The sequence below is a fragment of the Narcine bancroftii genome, chromosome 7 (assembly GCF_036971445.1).
Source record: "Narcine bancroftii isolate sNarBan1 chromosome 7, sNarBan1.hap1, whole genome shotgun sequence".
Classification (NCBI taxonomy): Eukaryota; Metazoa; Chordata; class Chondrichthyes; order Torpediniformes; family Narcinidae; genus Narcine; species Narcine bancroftii.
Window position 1 is genome coordinate 202,382,355 of NC_091475.1, and position 18,603 is coordinate 202,400,957.

The 18,603-nt window shown below is 38.6% G+C and overlaps 1 protein-coding gene across 1 annotated transcript in view; it reads left to right on the forward strand.

The window, feature by feature from the left end:
• LOC138739622 (CD99 antigen-like) overlaps positions 1–18,603 on the forward strand; it is a 64,398-nt gene that overhangs the window by 14,950 nt on the left and 30,845 nt on the right. Inside the window, exon 2 of the mRNA XM_069892030.1 lies at positions 16,721–16,759. Coding sequence (XP_069748131.1) covers positions 16,721–16,759 — 39 coding nt within the window. The remainder of the gene's footprint in view (positions 1–16,720; positions 16,760–18,603) is intronic.

Genomic DNA, 18,603 nt, shown 5'->3' on the forward strand with positions numbered 1-18,603 from the left:
ACCCATCAAACGAGTCCCGAGACAGGCAGCCCGATTTGTCACAAATACGGAAGAGAAGCGAGTGTTACAAAGCTCTTGGATTCATTTGAGGAGAGCTCCCTCCAATACTGATGTGAAGCGCACCGCTTGTTTTAGAAAATGCAAAACTGCAGCTCGATTATAGACTACCAATCCTACATTGAACCCAAGCCTGCTCTAAGCAGGTGAGGGCACGCACCCCAATTTGTAGTGCCATCTTCCAAGACAGATGCGTACAGCAATTCATTCTTTTCCACCGTACAATTAAAGCATGGAATAATCTTCACCCTACCATACTCACACAACCAGACCCGATTAAATTTAAGACAGCTTTTCTTCACACCTTCCCCACCTCCAGTTTAAATTCCATACGGAATATTTTGGAGGACCAAGAACAGAATTCCAAAAATTCATTGACTGAAGACATTTCTATTTATTTCAGATGTAAATAGATGACTCCCCTTAGCTTGAAATAGTGACCCTCTGAATCCAAAAATGCCATTTTAGACATTATTCCTATCTCTTTAGGATCCTGTATATTTTAATGAGATCATCAATCCATTCTTATTGGTCTGATTAAAGCCACACACAAATGCTAGAGAAACTTGGCAGGTCAAACAGTATCTTTATGTTGCAAAGGTAAAGATACATCACCAACGTTCCTTGAGCCCTTCAAGGTGTGGGGGAACATGAGTGATGCCCAAAGAGAAGGGTGAGGGTGGGAGATGAGTTGGGGGGGGGGGGTGGGAAAGAGTCTAGGTGAGGTGAAGAGAGAAAGGAAGTAGGAACTGGAAAAACTATTTGGGGAGGGGACAAGAGCAAGCTGATTAGTGGAATGCCCTAGCGCCCCTGCCACCAAAAACAAACACAGAATCCCCCTCATCCTCACCTACCAGCCAAAGCATCTAACACATTTTCTGCTGGAATTTCCAGCATTTACTGCAGGACCCCACCACCAAACACATTTTTCCTTCTCCCGTCTGCCTTCCGTAGGGACTGCTCTCTCCATGACTCCCTTGTGCACTCTTCCCTCCCCACCCATCACCTCATTTCTCCCAGCATCTTCCACTGTGGTTGTAGGAGGTGTAATACTTGCACCCACACCTCCTCCCTCACCATGGTCTGAAGTCCCAAACAGACCTTTCAGGTGAAGCAACATTTCACCTCTACCTCCAAAAAACTCATTTACTGCATTCGGGGTACTCTCTGTGGCCTTCTCTACATCAGAGAGACCGGTCGCAGATTAGGAGATCGTTTCGCCTAGCACCTCCTATCCGTCCGCAACAAAATCGACCTTCCCGTAGCCAACGATTTCAATTTTAAGTCACACTCTCAAGTTCATGTCTGTCCATGGCCTTTCACACTACTCCACCCTGACCACCTGCAGATTGGAGGAACAACACCTCATTTGTCGTCTGGGCACTATCCAACCCCAGGGCATGAACACTGAGTTCACTGCATTCCACTAATTAGCTTGCCTTCTCTTTCCCCCCCCACCCCCAAACTTTTAACTAGTCATTCCAGTTCCTACTTCGTTTCTCTCTCCACCTAGCCTAGAGACCTTCCCACACTCCTGTAGTATGCCCTCTCCACCACCCACCCTCACCACCTCCCCCTTTTTATTCAGACATCTCCCATGTTCCCCCACACATTTTTAATTTTTTTTTTTATTTTTCACACTATAAACCATACTGACCAAAATACATACAGACATTTTTCTCTTGAATATATAGTGTCATTTTCTCCCCTTTTTCTCCCCTCCCTTCCCTCTCTCCCTCTCCCCCTTCCCATTTATTCAAAGTTCAATCTATAAAATACATTAAACCCGTTAAACAATGTCGTCACTTAATAAAATAAACAAGAAATTTTTGTCTCTTATATACTGAGTCAGTTCATTTTGTTGTCTTCTCCTTCTGTCATTTTAGGTGGTGGAGGTCCATGGTAGGATTTTTCTATTGTATTTCAAGTATGGTTCCCATATTTGTTCGAATATTGTGATGTTATTTCTTAAATTATGTTATTTTTTCGAATGCAATACATTTATTCATTTCTATGCACCATTGTTGTATTCTCAAGTTATCTTCTAATTTCCAGGTTGACATAATACATTTTTTTGCTACAGCTAGGGCTATCATAATAAATCTTTTTTGTGCTCCATCCAAATCGAGTCCAAGTTCTTTATTTCTTATATTACTTAGAAGAAAGATCTCTGGATTTTTTGGTATGTCGCTTTTTGTGATTTTATTTAATATCTGGTTTAGATCTTCCCAAAATTTTTTCACTTTCTCACATGTCCAAATTGCATGTATTGTTGTTCCTGTTTCCTTTTTACAGCGAAAACATCTGTCTGATACTGTTGGGTCCCATTTATTTAACTTTTGGGATGTGATGTACAGCCTGTGTAACCAATTATATTGTATCATGTGTAGCCTTGTGTTTATTGTATTTCTCATAGTTCCGGAGCATAGCTTTTCCCATTTTAATTCTTTATCTTTATGTTTAGATCTTGTTCCCATTTTTGTTTAGGTTTACAGTTTGTTTCCTCATTCTCCTTTTCTTGCAGTTTGATGTACATGTTTGTTATAAATTTTTAAATTATCATTGTGTCTGTAATCACATATTCAAAATTGCTTCCTTCTGGTAACCTCAGACTGATTCCCAATTTGTCCTTCAAGTAGGTTTTCAGTTGGTGGTATGCAAACATTGTACCGTGAGTTATATTTGTCCTTCATTTGTTCAAAAGATAATAATTTATTTCCCGAAAAATAATTTTCTCTTCTTTTGATCCCTTTTTGTCCTATTCTCTGAAGGAAAGGTTATTTATTGTGAAAGGGATTAGTTGATTTTGTGTCAATATTAATTTTGGTAGTGTTGATAATTTATTCCTTTCTATGTGAATCTTCTTCCAAATGTTGAGCAGATGGTGCAATACTGGTAAATTCCTATGTTGCACCAACTTTTCATCCCACTTATATAGTATATGTTCAGGTATCTTCTCTCCTATTTTATCTAGCTCCAATCTGGTTTTTCCCTTGTTTGATAAAAATCTGATAGGTATCTTAATTGTGCTGCTCTATAATACTTCTTAAAGATTGGTAGTTGTAAGCCTTGTGTGTACCAGTTTGTTAATTTATCTTGTGCTATCCTCGGTTTCCCCCCTTTCCATAAGAATTTCCTTATTATTCTCTTTAGTTCATTGAAGAATTTCTCTGTTAGGTGAATTGGTAATGATTGAAATAGGTATTGTATCCTTGGGAAGATGTTCATTTTAATACAGTTTATCCTTCCTATCAGTGTTAGTGGTAAGTCTTTCCAGTGCTCTAAGTTGTCTTGTAATTTTTTCATTAATGGCTGATAATTTAGTTTATATAGATGGCCGAGATTATTATTTAGTTGTATACCTAGGTATCGAATTGCTTGTGTTTGCCATCTAAATGGTGATTCTTCCTTAAACTTTGTGAAGTCCGCATTATTCATTGGCATTGATTCACTTTTATTTGCATTGATCTTGTACCCCGATACTTCTCCATATTCCTTCAATTTCTTATGTAATTCTTTTATTGATATTTCTGGTTCTGTTAAGTATCTGATGAAATGGTAGGTCTCGTCTCCAGAATGGAGGACCATCGCCTTCCCAAGATCGTGTTATATGGCGAGCTCTCCACTGGCCATCGTGTCAGAGGTGCACCAAAGAAGAGGTACAAGGACTGCTTAAAGAAATCTCTTGGTGCCTGCCACATTGACCACCGCCAGTGGGCTGATCTCGCCTCCAACCGTGCATCACAGTTCAGCGGACAGCAACCTCCTTTGAAGAAGACCGCAGAGCCCACCTCACTGACAAAAGACAAAGGAGGAAAAACCCAACACTCAACCCCAACCAACCAATTTTCCCTTGCAACCTCTGCAACCGTGTCTGCCTGTCCCGCATCGGACTTGTCAGCCACAAACGAGCCTGCAGCTGACGTAAAATTTACACCTCCATAAATCTTCGTCCGCGAAGCCAAGCCAAAGAAGTATATTATAACGTCATCTGCAAATAGACTGATTTTATATTCCTCTTTTATTTTTATCCCTCGTATTTTATTTTCTGTTCTTATCAGTTCTGCTAGTAGTTCTATGGCTAACGCGAACAGTGAGGGAGATGGTGGACATCCCTGCCTTGTTAATCTGCTTAATTTAAATTGGTTTGATATATATCCATTTACTGTCACTTTCGCCAATGGTCCCTTATATAATGCTTTAATCCAATTAATATATTTCTCTGGTAGGTTGAATTTATGTAGTACTTTGAATAAATAATTCCATTCTACTCTGTCAAAGGCTTTCTCTGCGTCTAAAGCAACCGCTACTGTTGAAGTTTTGTTTCCTTGTTCTGCATGGATTAAGTTAATGAATTTACAGATATTGTCCGTTGTTTTTTTTTAATAAATCCAGTTTGGTCTCGTTTTATTATTTTTGGTACACAGTCGGCCAATCTGTTTGCTAATAGTTTAGCTATTATCTTATAATCTGTGTTAAGTAGAGATATTGGTCTCTACGATGCTAGTGTTAGTGGATCTTTCCTCGTCTTTGGTATTACTGTAATTATTGCTGTTTTGCATGAATCTGGTATATTTGTGTTTTTTCAATCTGGTTCATTACTTCCAGGAGAGGAGGAATTGATAAGTCTTTAAATGTTTTATAGAATTCTATTGGGAGTCCATCCTCTCCCGGTGTTTTATTGTTCGGTAGTTTTTTTAATATCTCCTGTATTTCTTCTATTTCAAATGGTTTTATTAATTTATTTTGCTCCTCTGTTTGTAATTTCGGTAGTTCAATTTTAGTTAGAAATTCATCTGTTTTGCCTTCTTTCCCTTCATTTTCAGTTGGATATAGTTGTTCATAGAATTCCCTGAAGTTTTCCTTGATCTCGCTGGGTTATATGTCATTTGTTTGTCCTTTTTCCTTGATGCCAATACCATTCTTTTAGTTTGTTCTGTCTTAAGCTGCCACGCTAGAATTTTGTGCGTTGTTTCTCCTAGCTCATAATATATCTGTTTTGTCTTCATTATGTTCTTCTCCACCTTATATGTTTGTAGTGTTTCATATTTTATTTTCTTGTCTGTCAATTCTCTTCTTTTAGTGTATCTTCCTTTATTGCTAATTCTTTTTCTATATTTGTTATTTCCCTTTCCAACTGTTCTGTTTCCCGATTCTAGTCCTTCTTCATCTTAGTTACATAACTTATTATTTGCCCTCTGATGAATGCTTTCATTGCGTTCCAAAGTATAAACTTATCTTTCACTGATTCAGTATTTATTTCAAAGTACATTTTAATTTGTCGCTCAATGAATTCTCTAAAATCCTGTCTTTTAAGTAGTATGGAGTTAAATCTCCATCTATACATTTTTGGTGGGATGTCCTCTAGCTCTATTGCCAATAACAGGGGTGAGTGATCCGTAACAATCTAGCTTTATATTCCGTTTTCTTAACTCTTCCTTGAATGTGGGCTGATAACAGGAACAGGTCTATCCTTGAGTATGTTTTATGTCTACCCGAATAATATGAATATTCCTTTTCCTTTGGGTGTTGTTTCCTCCATATATCCAAACACCTTGATGAAGGGCTCAAGCCTGAGATGTTATGTACCTTTGCGACATAAAAGCACTAACCTGCTGAGTTTCTCCAGCATTTGTATTTTTTTTCCATTTAGCCACTGGTGTCAACAGAATCCTGTGCTTTCTCTTCTTCCCCCCCCCCATTCTTATTGGTCAAATCTGTTTAATCTCTTTACAAAACGTCTTCTGTTCCAGGGATTACTCTGGTAAAACTTTGCTGCACTCCCTCAATGATCTATCCTGATGTTGGAAGCTAGGTGCGCACACATTAGGTTGGGTGTAGTTTCAGTAGGTTTGCACTGCTGTACAGGTATATCATAAAACATACACCATTTAACAACTGAATAGCATCAAAGTCAACAGTATGCAATTTTGCCAAATACCTGTGAATTCCAATCAAGCCATATTTCAGGTGGGGCAAGTAGCTTAGGGATAAATGGAATGCACATTGTTCAATATTAGAAGAGCCGTGACTGACTTGTGCATTCCAGGGTGATTAATACTTGAGAAAATTGGCAGTATAGTTGTGAAAGACAGGACTGAGTTTGTACTTTTAGAATGGAATTAACACCATATCGTGTGGTTTTTGCCATTTTTAATATTTTATAATTTTAAAATCTTATAACATCAGTTATAATATGTGTACAGAAAGTATAGAATTGTATATAAAAAACCCTCAACCTCCTTCTCCCTCCCCACTAAAACCCACCCTCCTCCCCTTCTGCCCACTAAGAAAGAAGAAAGGACACCATCATTTAAAGAAAACATTCAACTCTTTAGCTGTGAAAACTGAGACATCACACCAGAGGTTGAGAGATTAAATCTTCAAGCCAAAGATTTTTAGATATGGGCCACTTGTAGAGAAAAAAAATATTTATCCCTCAAATTATACGTTATCTTTTCTAAGGGAATACAGGATTTCACTTCAGTATGCCATCTTTGCATTCCTAAAATGAAATCAGATTTCTAGGTAATGGCCAAACATTTCTTAGAAACAGCCAAAGCTAAATGTAGAAATGCAATTTGATACATAGCCAATCTTAATCCTCAGGCAAACAACTTAATATCCCCTAATAAAAACTACATTGGATCAGACTAACGGCTCACTTTTAATACTTCCTCCAAAAATAATTTAACTTGTATCCAAAAAGTCTTAAGCTTGGAACAGGTCCAAATCGAATGAAGAAAAATACTATCTCTTCACCACATCTAAAATACCGATCCGAGGAAATTAAATTAAATCTCTTTAATTTTTGAAGAGCTGAATATAGTTGATGGAGAAAATTACATTTATGACCTGAGTCATACTATCCTTATGTGGATTCCGGTTCAGTCGGTGGAGTATGCAAAATGATGACACCCAAACTTTCATCCTGGTCAGACTAATTTAGCCGTCTGTCCATTGCTGCTTCAGACATGCTTTCTCTGGAAGCAGTAGACAGAGAGTCTCTCACTTGTTTCTTACAACTTTCCTTTGTTCAATCTACACTTGGGTCGAGTTACATTTGGCCCAGTCAAAAGTTAATATGATACATTTTACCCAATACAATTGCTACTACATCCACATTAGGTTACAATGTAAGATGGGCAGCCTCTTATCAGACATTGTTCAAGCTGTTTGGTTCAAAATAATTTCCTGTAGTTAGTCTCATGCTGATTGGCCCCTTTGAATCTCCCCCTTATTATAATGCTACAAAGTCTGGCTAGGTTCTCGCTTGCTGTTAACCCTTCCTTCCTCACTTACAAAAAAATTCTCCAAACATTTTCCTCTATCTTCCAGTTTAAGTCAGATTCCCATTTTAATCTTGATTTATCAACATTTTTAGACATTTTGTAATAACTTGTACATTTCAGATATGAACTTATTTGTTTCTTCTTTAGTAAGTGATAATTCCAAAGCAGTTTGTCTAGATAATTTTAAACTGTGGCATAATTTTTCCACGAGAAGTTTTTAACCTAATAACAGCAACAAAAATAGTGTTACTAGGAACTTGAATTTTTTTCTTTCATCTGATTTTAAAAGATAAACTTCCCTGCTTCAAAACAATCTTCAACTTTTCAAATCCCCAATTGATTCCAGGTTTTCAAACACTGATTATTGACAGTGAAAGGAAAAAGTTTATTTTGATGTAAAGGAATTTTTTGCTAAAATATTTCCTTTTCCACCTATCTCATAATCAATTTTTTTTCCATATTTCTATTAAGTGTTTCAATATTGGAGGGTCTCTACTGATTAGCAATTTCGAATTCCATTTATAAATAAATTCCAACATAAATTTCTCATCAATTTTATTCAATTCTATATTTGCCCAAATTGAAAGTTTATTTAAATCAAACATTGCATTAATAAATTTCATTTGTGCAGCTTTAAATAATTCTGAAAGCGTGGAAGTTGTAAACTACCTAATTCAAATTTCCAAGTTAATTTCTCCAAAGGTACCCTATTCATTTTCCCTTTTTTCATAGAATTTAAAGCCTGAATAACTTCTTTTAACATGCATGGAGAATCTTAATCCTTTTGAGCTTGATAATTCAAAAATGTAAGTTGAAGCTTCTGTTAAAAAAAAATGATAATTTCTCCATTATTTAATGATTGAGATGTATATAACTTAATATAATACTCTTTAAAAGCATCATCTATATCCTGTGGTTTATAAGTAACTTTTGAATTTTTTAACAGCATTATTAGTTCTTGATGCTTGCTCCCTTTTCAACTGCCAAGCTAATATTTTATGTGCTCGTTCTCCTAATTCATAATATTTTTAGTTCTATCAATTAATTTTTCAGTCCTATATTGTCTGTATTGAATTATAATACGTTTTTCCTTTCTCAATTCCAACCTTTTTCAGATGGGCCTTTCTGTAATTTTTTTTCTCCAGAATTGTTATTTCCTTCTCTAATTTATCCATTTCTTTATTTTTTTCTTAATTTTAGTTAAATAACTTTATTTAGCCACTCAAATAAGCTTTAATTGCATCCCATAAAACAGATTTATTATCAAACAAATTAGTATTTATATCCAAATATATCTATTTGATTCCTCATAAAGTCCAAAATTCTACATTTTTTAATGGTGAAGAATTAAATCTCCATCTATCGAAAGGTTTTTTTGCCATCTTGAGTATCTTGGAGAGATGAACACAATAGTTTCAATCTAAATTAATTCACCGTACTGCATGCGTGTCCAAAGTTAACTTAAAAAATATTTAGGCATGCATACAAACACAGTAATAGGTGCTTTCGGCCCAGGAGTCTCTGCTGCCCAAGTACACCTAATTGATATCTTGGGTACAAATCCTGCGGTCGCAAGTTTGGAAAATAAATCAATCTTTAACAGGCTTCAATGAAAGATTTCAGTAGCTGGACCGGGCGGTAGAACCCTGATCTCCGTAGGTCCGCACCAGCGGCGGAGCTTCTCTTGCAGGAACATCACCATTTTATTTTGTTCCCAAGCATCCTGTTATAAGACTCAAGGACACGTGCATACCTTGGCATCTCTTCATCTGGCAATGAAGAGTTTTAAAAATGTATCTTGGATTTGGGCTTTTGACTCTGACATGTGCTTTTATGCTCTTTTGGAAATTTCATTCTCCAAGTAGTTTGAACCATACCTTGGAAGTTGAATTCAAGATCCATTGGTGCTAAGGACCAATTTCTTCCCTCCATTTTATGGACAAAGACATTTGGTGGTGGAAATCATGCTGAATGGCTGCATCTCAGACTGGGATGGGGACACCAATACCCCGAAGCAGAAAGCCTGGGTCATAGACATAGCACAGGACATCAGAAGCAAAACACTCCCCACTGTTGTCTCTGGGCCTCCAATAACTTAGAGCTGCAAGATTCAAATAACAAGGGACTGTACTTGCTGATGCCTTCCACCATCTCAGGAAACTAAACATGCACACACTACAATGAGAAGGGGTGTATTCTTGCACAGTTACAAAATAGTTCACATTATCCCGACTATAAAATAGCCCTCCTTCTCAAGGTCAAGAAAAATTTAGACTACTTTATTACTTTCTAGTGCATCTTAAGTAACTGAACTTCGACACTAGTTTATTTACACAACTATTTTTAGTTATCAATATCGCACTGGCAACAGTATGTTGCTTCGCCATCTTGTGGATTTGGCTGTGACCATTGGGCTCTGTGTTGCTGGTCCACGTGGGGGTGGTGCTTCACCTGACAACAGCTGCGTTGATGTTTTGGTATTAGTGCTTGTGGTCTCTTGACTTGATACCTCGCTTGATATTGGTGCTGTAGGCATTGCTGGTATTAAAGCTTTCTGCTTCTTCACATCTTGTGTCGGCCGGATGTGAATTTCGTTCCTCCTCAGCTGATTGCCAGAGTTGGTCTCGACAATGTATGATCTTGGTGTCTCAGCTTCTCTGATGATCTTTGCTGGGGTCCATGTTTTCAACATCAGCTCTTGAATATGCACATGGTGCCCTCTGAAGAGTTCTGCAATGTTTATGCATGTTTGTTATCATGTTGGCATCCTTGTGTGTCAGCCAGTCTTCTTCTGGTTTCCTCCTGGTCTTCTGGAGGGTGTATTTTGCTTGGCAGAATTGTTTTATATCTCCTGCCGGGGACTTCATGTCAGCCCTGAAAGGTGTTACTCGTATTGATAGAAGAGCAAAGTATGGGTCTTTTATTGAGACACTTAACTAGTGTACGTTTCACAGTTGGCACTTGTCTTTCAATGAACCCATGACCTTTGGGGTAGTATGGGGATGATGTAGTGATGACAAACCCATACTCTGCAGCCACCTTTCTGAATTCTTGTGATGTGAACTGTTCCATTGTCACATATTACTTGCTTGGGTGTTCCTTATTCCGCAAAGAGCGCACTCATTTCTGAGGTGATAGTTGGAGCGCTCGGGTCTTTCACTCTTTTGACGAATGGAAATTTAGAGTGGTAACAGGCTACTATTAAATACCACTCTTAATTCTCGGTGAACAAGTCTGCTTCCATTGTGTGCCAGGGCCTGGCAGGTACTTCTGTGGAAATAATTTCATCTTTTCGTTGTGTGTTTCTGTTGATACTTTTGGAGATCTTCTTCGTCTGGATCTCATAATTGACTGAGATTGACAGCAATTCTCGGCAGCTATCTAGACCTAGAATTGCTGGTCTGTCTGCATCTACTGCTAATGGAGAATGTTCTTTCCCTTATGGCAGCCATTGATCTTGGCTCTCCCAGGCTGCTTGATCAGGGGTCCACTATAGGCTGTTAATGTGTCATTTGCTGTTTCTAATGCACTCTCTTTTTGGATACCCTTTTATTCTCTGGGAACATCTGGTGGTAGAGTCTGAGTGGAAGGACGTTGCTTTGTGATCCAGTGTCCAGCTTCATCTGTAGGTTAAATATCATAGGCTTGTTCTGGATTTGGATCCTTGTGTGCAACTCACTTCCTCCTTTCATCTCACCTGACATCTCATGAAGGTGTATGGATTCTATGTCCAGTATCTGGGTGTTGGAGTCCTCATTGTTTTATGTGGTGGATCTTCTTCTTTTTACTTCACTGGTATCACTGTTTTCTTCATACTAGACTTGCACATCTTCGCCCAGTGTTTGCTTTACCAGAGGCTCTACATTCAGAACCGTATGTGGGGTATTTGTTTTGGTCATTGATGGCGGGTTGGCACTTTTTGGATTGTGTTCTTTTATAGCCTCAATCCTTCCTTCTTTTTACTGTGGGTGGGCCTGCATAGATAGGGATTTCATTTGCATCCTTGTGGTTTTGAAGGCTGTGGCTATAACTTCAAGCTATCTTTCCCAATAAGAGAGTTTTGCACTTCCCCCATATTAGCTGATCAACTAATCTTTCCATTATATCCTTAATCTGTATTTTGCAGCAACAATTTTTAGTTTAGTGAGGAAGTTGTCAACAGAATCATCAATCTCTTGCATTAAGCCTAGAAATTCATAGCGTTAAATTCTACTATTAGTCCTGGGTTCAAGGTGAGAAGCAAACTTTGCAAATATCTGCTCTGGATCAATTTTCTCCCCTTCTGTAAGTTCCCAGCTATTAAACAAGTCAAGGCCTCGCTCCCCATCCAGAGACGTGTATAACTGACCTTCTCCTCTGCTGTTACATTTTTAAAATAGCTCTTGAATGCTAAATTGGACTCCTACTGAAACTTTTTAAAAGATTCAACAATGTCTTCAGCCTCCCCGTCCATCACTGGGTGAACTGCTGTTGTTCAAACCATTTTTTTTAGTAATGTTTTTTCTCTTCATCCCCTTCATATTTCAGTGACTTACAATCAATTGTATGGCTTTATTCTTGTTCTCTTATCCCGGTGCCACCATGTTAGGTCGCTGGAGTTGCTTGGGAGGCTTCTTAAATAACTTGAATGCAAGACTGAAATAACAAAAGAGACTTGTGCCTTCCACCATCTCAGGAAACTGTTCACACACTCATACATACGCCCCACAGTGGTGCACTACAGTTTCTACAGTGAGAAGGGTATATTCTTGCACGGTTTCACAATAGTTCACATTATCCTGACTATATAAACACCTACTATGTTGCCATTGGAGAGTAGCAGCAATCATCAAGGATCCACACCACCCAGCACACACTCTATTCTCACTGCTACCATCAGGAAAGAGAGGTTGGTGCCACAAGACTCTCGCCATCTGGTTTAGGAACCGCTGCTACCCCCTTCACCGTCAGACTCCGCAACGACAAACTTATTTAGGGACTCATTAAAGGACTCTTGTAGTTTTTTTCTTCTCTGTATTGCACAGTCAGTTTGTTTACATTTGTTCATATGTATGAGTCATGTACAATTTTTTGCTCTACCACTAAGTGGTAATTCTTCCTGGCCCACAGGAAAAAGAATCTCAGGGTTGTATGGGGTGCCATGTGTGCACTTTGACTTTAATTTTGCATCCCAGTCCCACTTGGACCTCTCTTTTACACTCTGATCCAAGATCACGAGAGACTGTAGAAGGTCGTGGATGCCTCTGGGGGCCATCACACAGAATAGCAATGGCTCCATTGCCTGATTGCACTTGCTACTGATTCTGTAAAGCCATGGATATTAAAGGATCTTTTCCACCCTCTCTTCTTCCCCTGCCCTTCTGTCGCACCGAAGATTCATGAAAACTCAAGCATCCAGATTCAAGGGCAGTTTCAGTCCTGCTGTTATCAGACCCTATTACAGTGATCAGGTTCAAATCCGACCCTAGCTGAAGGAGCTTGTATGTTCTCCCAATGTCTGTGGGTTTCCTCTGGGTGCTCTTGTTTCCTTCAAAATAAATGGGGATTATAGGTTAACAGGTATGGTGGGGCACAAAGGGCCAGTTCCAAGCTGTATATATAAATTCAATACGTGCAATGTTTTTATGAGCGTGACAAAAAATTGCATCTTAATTGTTAAACTGTTTTCCTTTTACACATTGAGGTCAGGGGTGCAGTGCTGCTGGAGGGCTGCTCCAGCCCCTCATGGGACCACTCCAGGCAGCTCTGGCACCTCCTTGTTGCCATTTTTTGTGATCACTGGTACCAAAAAAAAAAATTAGCACTGCATCCCTGTCTGAGGCAACGTGAGGGGAGGACTCTTTAAAACCTTTGTAAATAGGGGCATGGCAAGATGGAGTAAAGTCTAGACGTGCAATCTCCACCTCTCTGGCCAGACTTTTAAATACCCATTTTTTAACCCTTTGTTTTCAAGTTTAAACTCTTTTAAATTTTAGTTTAAAGTATTAAGGAATTATTATGCCCACTAATGGTAAAAAGACTAAACCTTAAGTTCAAAAGAAGACACATTTTCGAAGTGCTGAAGATCTGGGGCCTAGTCGACTTGAAACAGCCCCAGGCTCAATTTCTTCATTGCCTAAATCCCAAAGATCGCCTGTGGGGGCTGAAAAAAACCTATTTCTCACCAAATGATGGATGGTGCTGGAATTACCCATTCTCCGGAAGAAGGTGTGTGTTCCTAAGAAGTGGACCCCAATTTTGAAAGCCTTTCGATTTCAATGGGGGGAGCACACAGGAAGACGACTCCATTGTTGGAAATGCATCAGGGAGCATTTCAATCTGAAGAAATTGTTTTTATTCACGAATTGATGAGAAAACAACAAGATGCGGGGGGGGGGGGGGGGAGGGGAGGAGACCAGCGGCGACCTCCTGAGAAAGTCGGGATGCCGTCGGTGGGAGTCCAGACCCGCAGTAAAACTTTTAAAATGCTTTCTGTTGAGTTGCAGCAGGAGCTGCAGTTACCTTGTTCTGCCACTATTGTCACAGGGAGCAGAGCTGAGATTTATGGATTCACAGTGTACAATTGCATTCAATTGCGAATGCAGTTATTCAAGCTGTTATAAAACCTGGAATTGATTTGTTGACATCTCAAATGAATGAAATGGTTCAAATGAATGCTGGTATAAGTTCAGAATTAAATATGGTTAAGACATGTGTGGATGCATCTTGTGAAGATTTAAAAAAAAAAAAAATTCACACTACTTTTTTGGACTGTAAACAACAAGTGACTTCTAACACAGAAAAAGTGTTGAAGGAGGAAAAATCAGTCATAGAATTAGGAGATCGTGAGAAAGAGCTAGAAAGAAAAATAGATTATTTGGAAAATCAAAGCAGAAGGAATAATGTGAAAATTGTTGGTTTACAGAAGGTATAGAAGGACAAGATCCTCTTCATTTTTTTTTTAAAGACTGGATTCCGCAAATATTAGGGCAAGAATTTTTCTTTGGGCGATTGGCGCTGGAAAGAGCCCATAGAGCTTTAAGAAGAAAACCCTCATCTGGTCAACCCCTGAGACTGGTAATAATTTGATGTCTGAGTTATTTGGATAGAGGAGCAATACTTCGACTTGCAGTACAAAATGCGAGACAATGACAAACCCCATTATTGATTCAGAATAGCAGAGTCTTTTTTTATCCTGATCTGAGTCCAGATGTCATTCAATGTCAATGTCGATTTAATCCAGTTAAAGAAGTTTTGTGGCGTAAAGGTTATAAGTCTACTTTTCGTTACCCTGCAGTGTTGAAGGTCTTTTACGGAGACTATCAATTTCAGTTTTTTGAAACTGATTGTGAAGCAATGATTTTTGCTGACTCATTGCCAGATATAAGAGGACAAAGACGTAGACCATCATTATCTCCTAACGGAAAAGTTTGTTCTGGAAATGACAGAAATGGGAAAAATGGGAATGGAAAGAATCCACCTCCTTCTGAAATGGGATCTTCGAGATTGAAGTCTTTTGGATGAAAAGAAGAATATTCTTATTTTTTTTTCCCTTGTTATTATGACATTCTGATGTTACTGATTGTTTGGCTGGGGAGGGGGTGATTTGCACTAAGTTTTCACTCATCATCAACCACTGGTGTGTGACCCACACTCAATTTTTGTTTAGGGGATTACTACCTTTTGGTAGTTTTTTTTTGGGGTCGTATTTTTTTATGATTTTTAAAAACTTTTTTCTTAGTTTTTAATTTTGATTTTTTTTTTGTTGTTGGACGGCCTATATATGTTGATTTGAGTTTTTATACAAAGATATTATTGGTATTTAGTAATAATAGATATGTCGAAGTTGAGGTTTGCTACTTTTAATGTTTGAGGATTAAATAGTCCGATTAAATGTAAGTGAGTCTTGGCGTATATTAAGAAAATGAAAATTGATGTTGCCTTTTTACAAGAAACACATTTGAATGTGAAGGAAAGTGTGAAATTAAGAAGGGACTGGGTTGGGCATGTATATTCTTCTTCATTTAATTCTAGAGCTAAAGGTGTAGCAATTTTGATATGTAAAAATTATCTTTTGAATTACAAAATCAATTAAGGAAAAGGCAGGATGTATTCTTAAATTGAATTGTTAGTGAATTTTGGACCTTACTTTATTTATGCTCCAAATGCAGATGATGAAGTATTTATTTTGGATGCATTTATATGTTTGGGTCAAGCTAATGATAATATTTTAGTTGGTGGTGATTTTAATTGTGTTTTTGAACCTTTATTAGATAAATCTCCAAAGAAAGTTTAAAAAAAATCCAAGATGGCAATTCAGGTCCAAATATTGATGAAAGATCTTAATTTAGTAGATATTTGGAGGTGTCTTAATCTGGTAGAGAAAGATTTTTCCTTTTATTCATCTAGACATGAATCATTTTCAAGGATTGTCTTTTTAGTATCGGCACATTTACAAGGGAAAATACAAGTGGAATATAAAAGTCAGGTGATTTCAGTTCATTCTTTGTTATATTTTTCATATGAAATTCAAATAGCTTATCATTGCAGATTTAATAAAGTTGTTAAAAATATGGAATTTATTGATTTTTTAAAAAAAAAACAAATTATGTTTTAAAAGAAAATTCTAAATCTGTTCAAAGTAAGTTTGTATTATGGGATGCTATGAAAGCTTATTTGAGAGGAAAAATACTTAGTTATACATCTAAAATAAAAAAGAATCGATTGAATCAGAGTCTTGAATTAGAGAAAGATCGATGGGTTAGAAAAGGAATTTCAGAAAGATACTACAGAAGATCAGAGAATAGAATTATCTCGATTGAAATTGAAATATAATACCTTGCAATCTTATCAATTTGAATGTATGATTAATAGGACTAAACAAAGGTATTACGAATGGGGAGAGAAAGCACACAAGGTATTGGCATGGCAATTAAAGAAAGAACAGATGTCTCTCGGGTCCCTCTTGAATCTCTCCCCCCATCATCTTAAACCTTTGCACTTTGGTTCTCGAATCATTGACCCTGGGGAAAAAGACTGACCTTTCACCCTATATATATACCCTATTTGCATACTTCCTATAAGGTCACCCATTGCCCTCCTATGGAGTAAAGTTTTGGTTGTTCCCTATATCACGTCCCATCCAATCCCATCACCATCTTGGTGAATCTCTTCTGCACCCATTCAAGGTGTTGACAGACTTCCCATAGTTAGCTAACCTTAATTTAGACGCTGCAAGTCTGAAGTGTGCATGTCGAGAAACATGGGTCGTATTCATTTCTGGACTTTTCCTGTGCCCTTAGGGTAGTTTGTGGAGAACCTACATCTTATCTCATTGCTGGTATGGCAATCCAACATGCTGATAACCTAATTTTTCCCTCCTTCCTTTTCAGCTGATGAATTTGACTTGAATGTGGCTCTTGATGGAGAAGGTAGGTACAACTATTCCAAATTGACTCGTGCAAATTCGACTTCAATCTGTGCATGTTGGGGTGGGGAGATTTCAGCTTGGAGTGTAAACTTGCTCTGTTTGAGAAACCCATTTGGTTGAGCAGTCAAGAAAAAAGGACTGGGCCCTGATGATGGTTTTTTACTTCATCCATCGAACATTCCTTTTCTGCTGATGTTACTTGACCCACTGATTTCCTCAATGCTCTGGTCTCCCTCTTTCCCTCATCCCTCTGCTTCCTTTCCTCCAGTTCCACACCCCTTCCCTTCTCCTACCAGAAAGAACTTATCTTCGTAGGAGTTGGTAAGAATGATGGTTCAGTATATAGAGATGAAAAGCAGTCGCTAACGGACTGGTTTGGAGTCAACAACCTGTATCCGAACATTAAACTAAACAAAAGAGATTGTTGACGAATTCAGGGGATCGGGGGCGGTGGAACCTCGCTCCACTGATCATTAACGGCTTGACCACTGAGGTTGTCAAGAGTATCAAGTTCCTCGGAGTGCACTTGGCGGAGAACCTCACCTTGTACCTTAACACCAGCTCCATAGCCAAGAAAGCCCAGCAGTGTCTCTACGTCCTGCAAAGGCTGAGGAATGTCCATCTCCCACCCTCCAACCTCACGATATTCTACAGAGGACGTATTGAGAGCATCCTGTGCAACTGCATCACCACCTGGTTTGGAAACTTTACCACCTTGGTCTGCAAGCCCCTGCAGAGGATAGTGAAGTCAGCAGAAAATATAACTGGGGGCTATCTTCCTACTGAGAAGATGTCCACAACCCTTGATGCCAGTGAAAGGCACTAAACATTGTGAAGTGCTCCACACACCCCTCATGAAAACTGTTCTCCCTTCTGCCATCTGGTAGGAGGTACTGGAGCATTCAGGGCCCTTGCATCCAGATTGGGCAACAGCTTCATCTCCCAAGCCATCAGACTCGTGAATTCCCAGAACATGTGTGGATAGGAAAGTGTGGACTTTTACTGTATAAATATTTTAATATTTCAATGTGTTTAACTTCTATTCTCACTTATTCATGTAAATCTGCTCCATGGTCATGGAGAAATGCTATCTCCTCTTTACCATGCGAACATGGTATGAACGATAAATAAAGGCGACAACTTCAGATTCTAGCATCTTAGGATCTCCAATTTACTCTGAAGCATGGTTTGTGTGTGTGAAACTTCATACCACAGAAAATAGTCTGCACAGATGTGTGAAAGGGATACAGATGTCCATATCCCTCAATTTCTTTATAAATGACACAATGAGACAGGAAGGATACCACTACATTTTGTAATCCAATTCCCCACCCTAATAAATCCTGAAGCATGGTTTTGCACGTCTTCACAAGCTTTGGGAGTTTTCTTGTATTGTGCTTTGATTGGCAGTGTTGTGTGAGCTATGTAGCTCCTCTAGGAAGAAGAGCCACCATTTCTAGGGCTTCCGCACAAAGACAGCATTAAGTGAATTTATGGAGAGCTTATCACCTCATTCAGTTCAACCCGAAACACAATGAAGCTTCTGGTTTGTGCAGTAAAGCTCTACAAATCGGGGGCAACAAAACGTTGCGGATCGGGCAGAATCTATGCAGGGAAACGGAGAGTGGATGTTTCAGATAAGAACAGGGAACTGAAGTGCCTGGACCTGAAATGTCGACTCTCCATATCCCTCCTGCTGTTTTGTTTTTATTTTAAACCCTGGATTTCACCATCTGCAGTTTCCAGCATCTCGATTAATCCAGGATGTTCACAGACGAGCAGCTTTTCCGGATTATTGGATCTGCTTCATCAGCGCACAAATGTTCTCTTTAATTCACCTCTTGA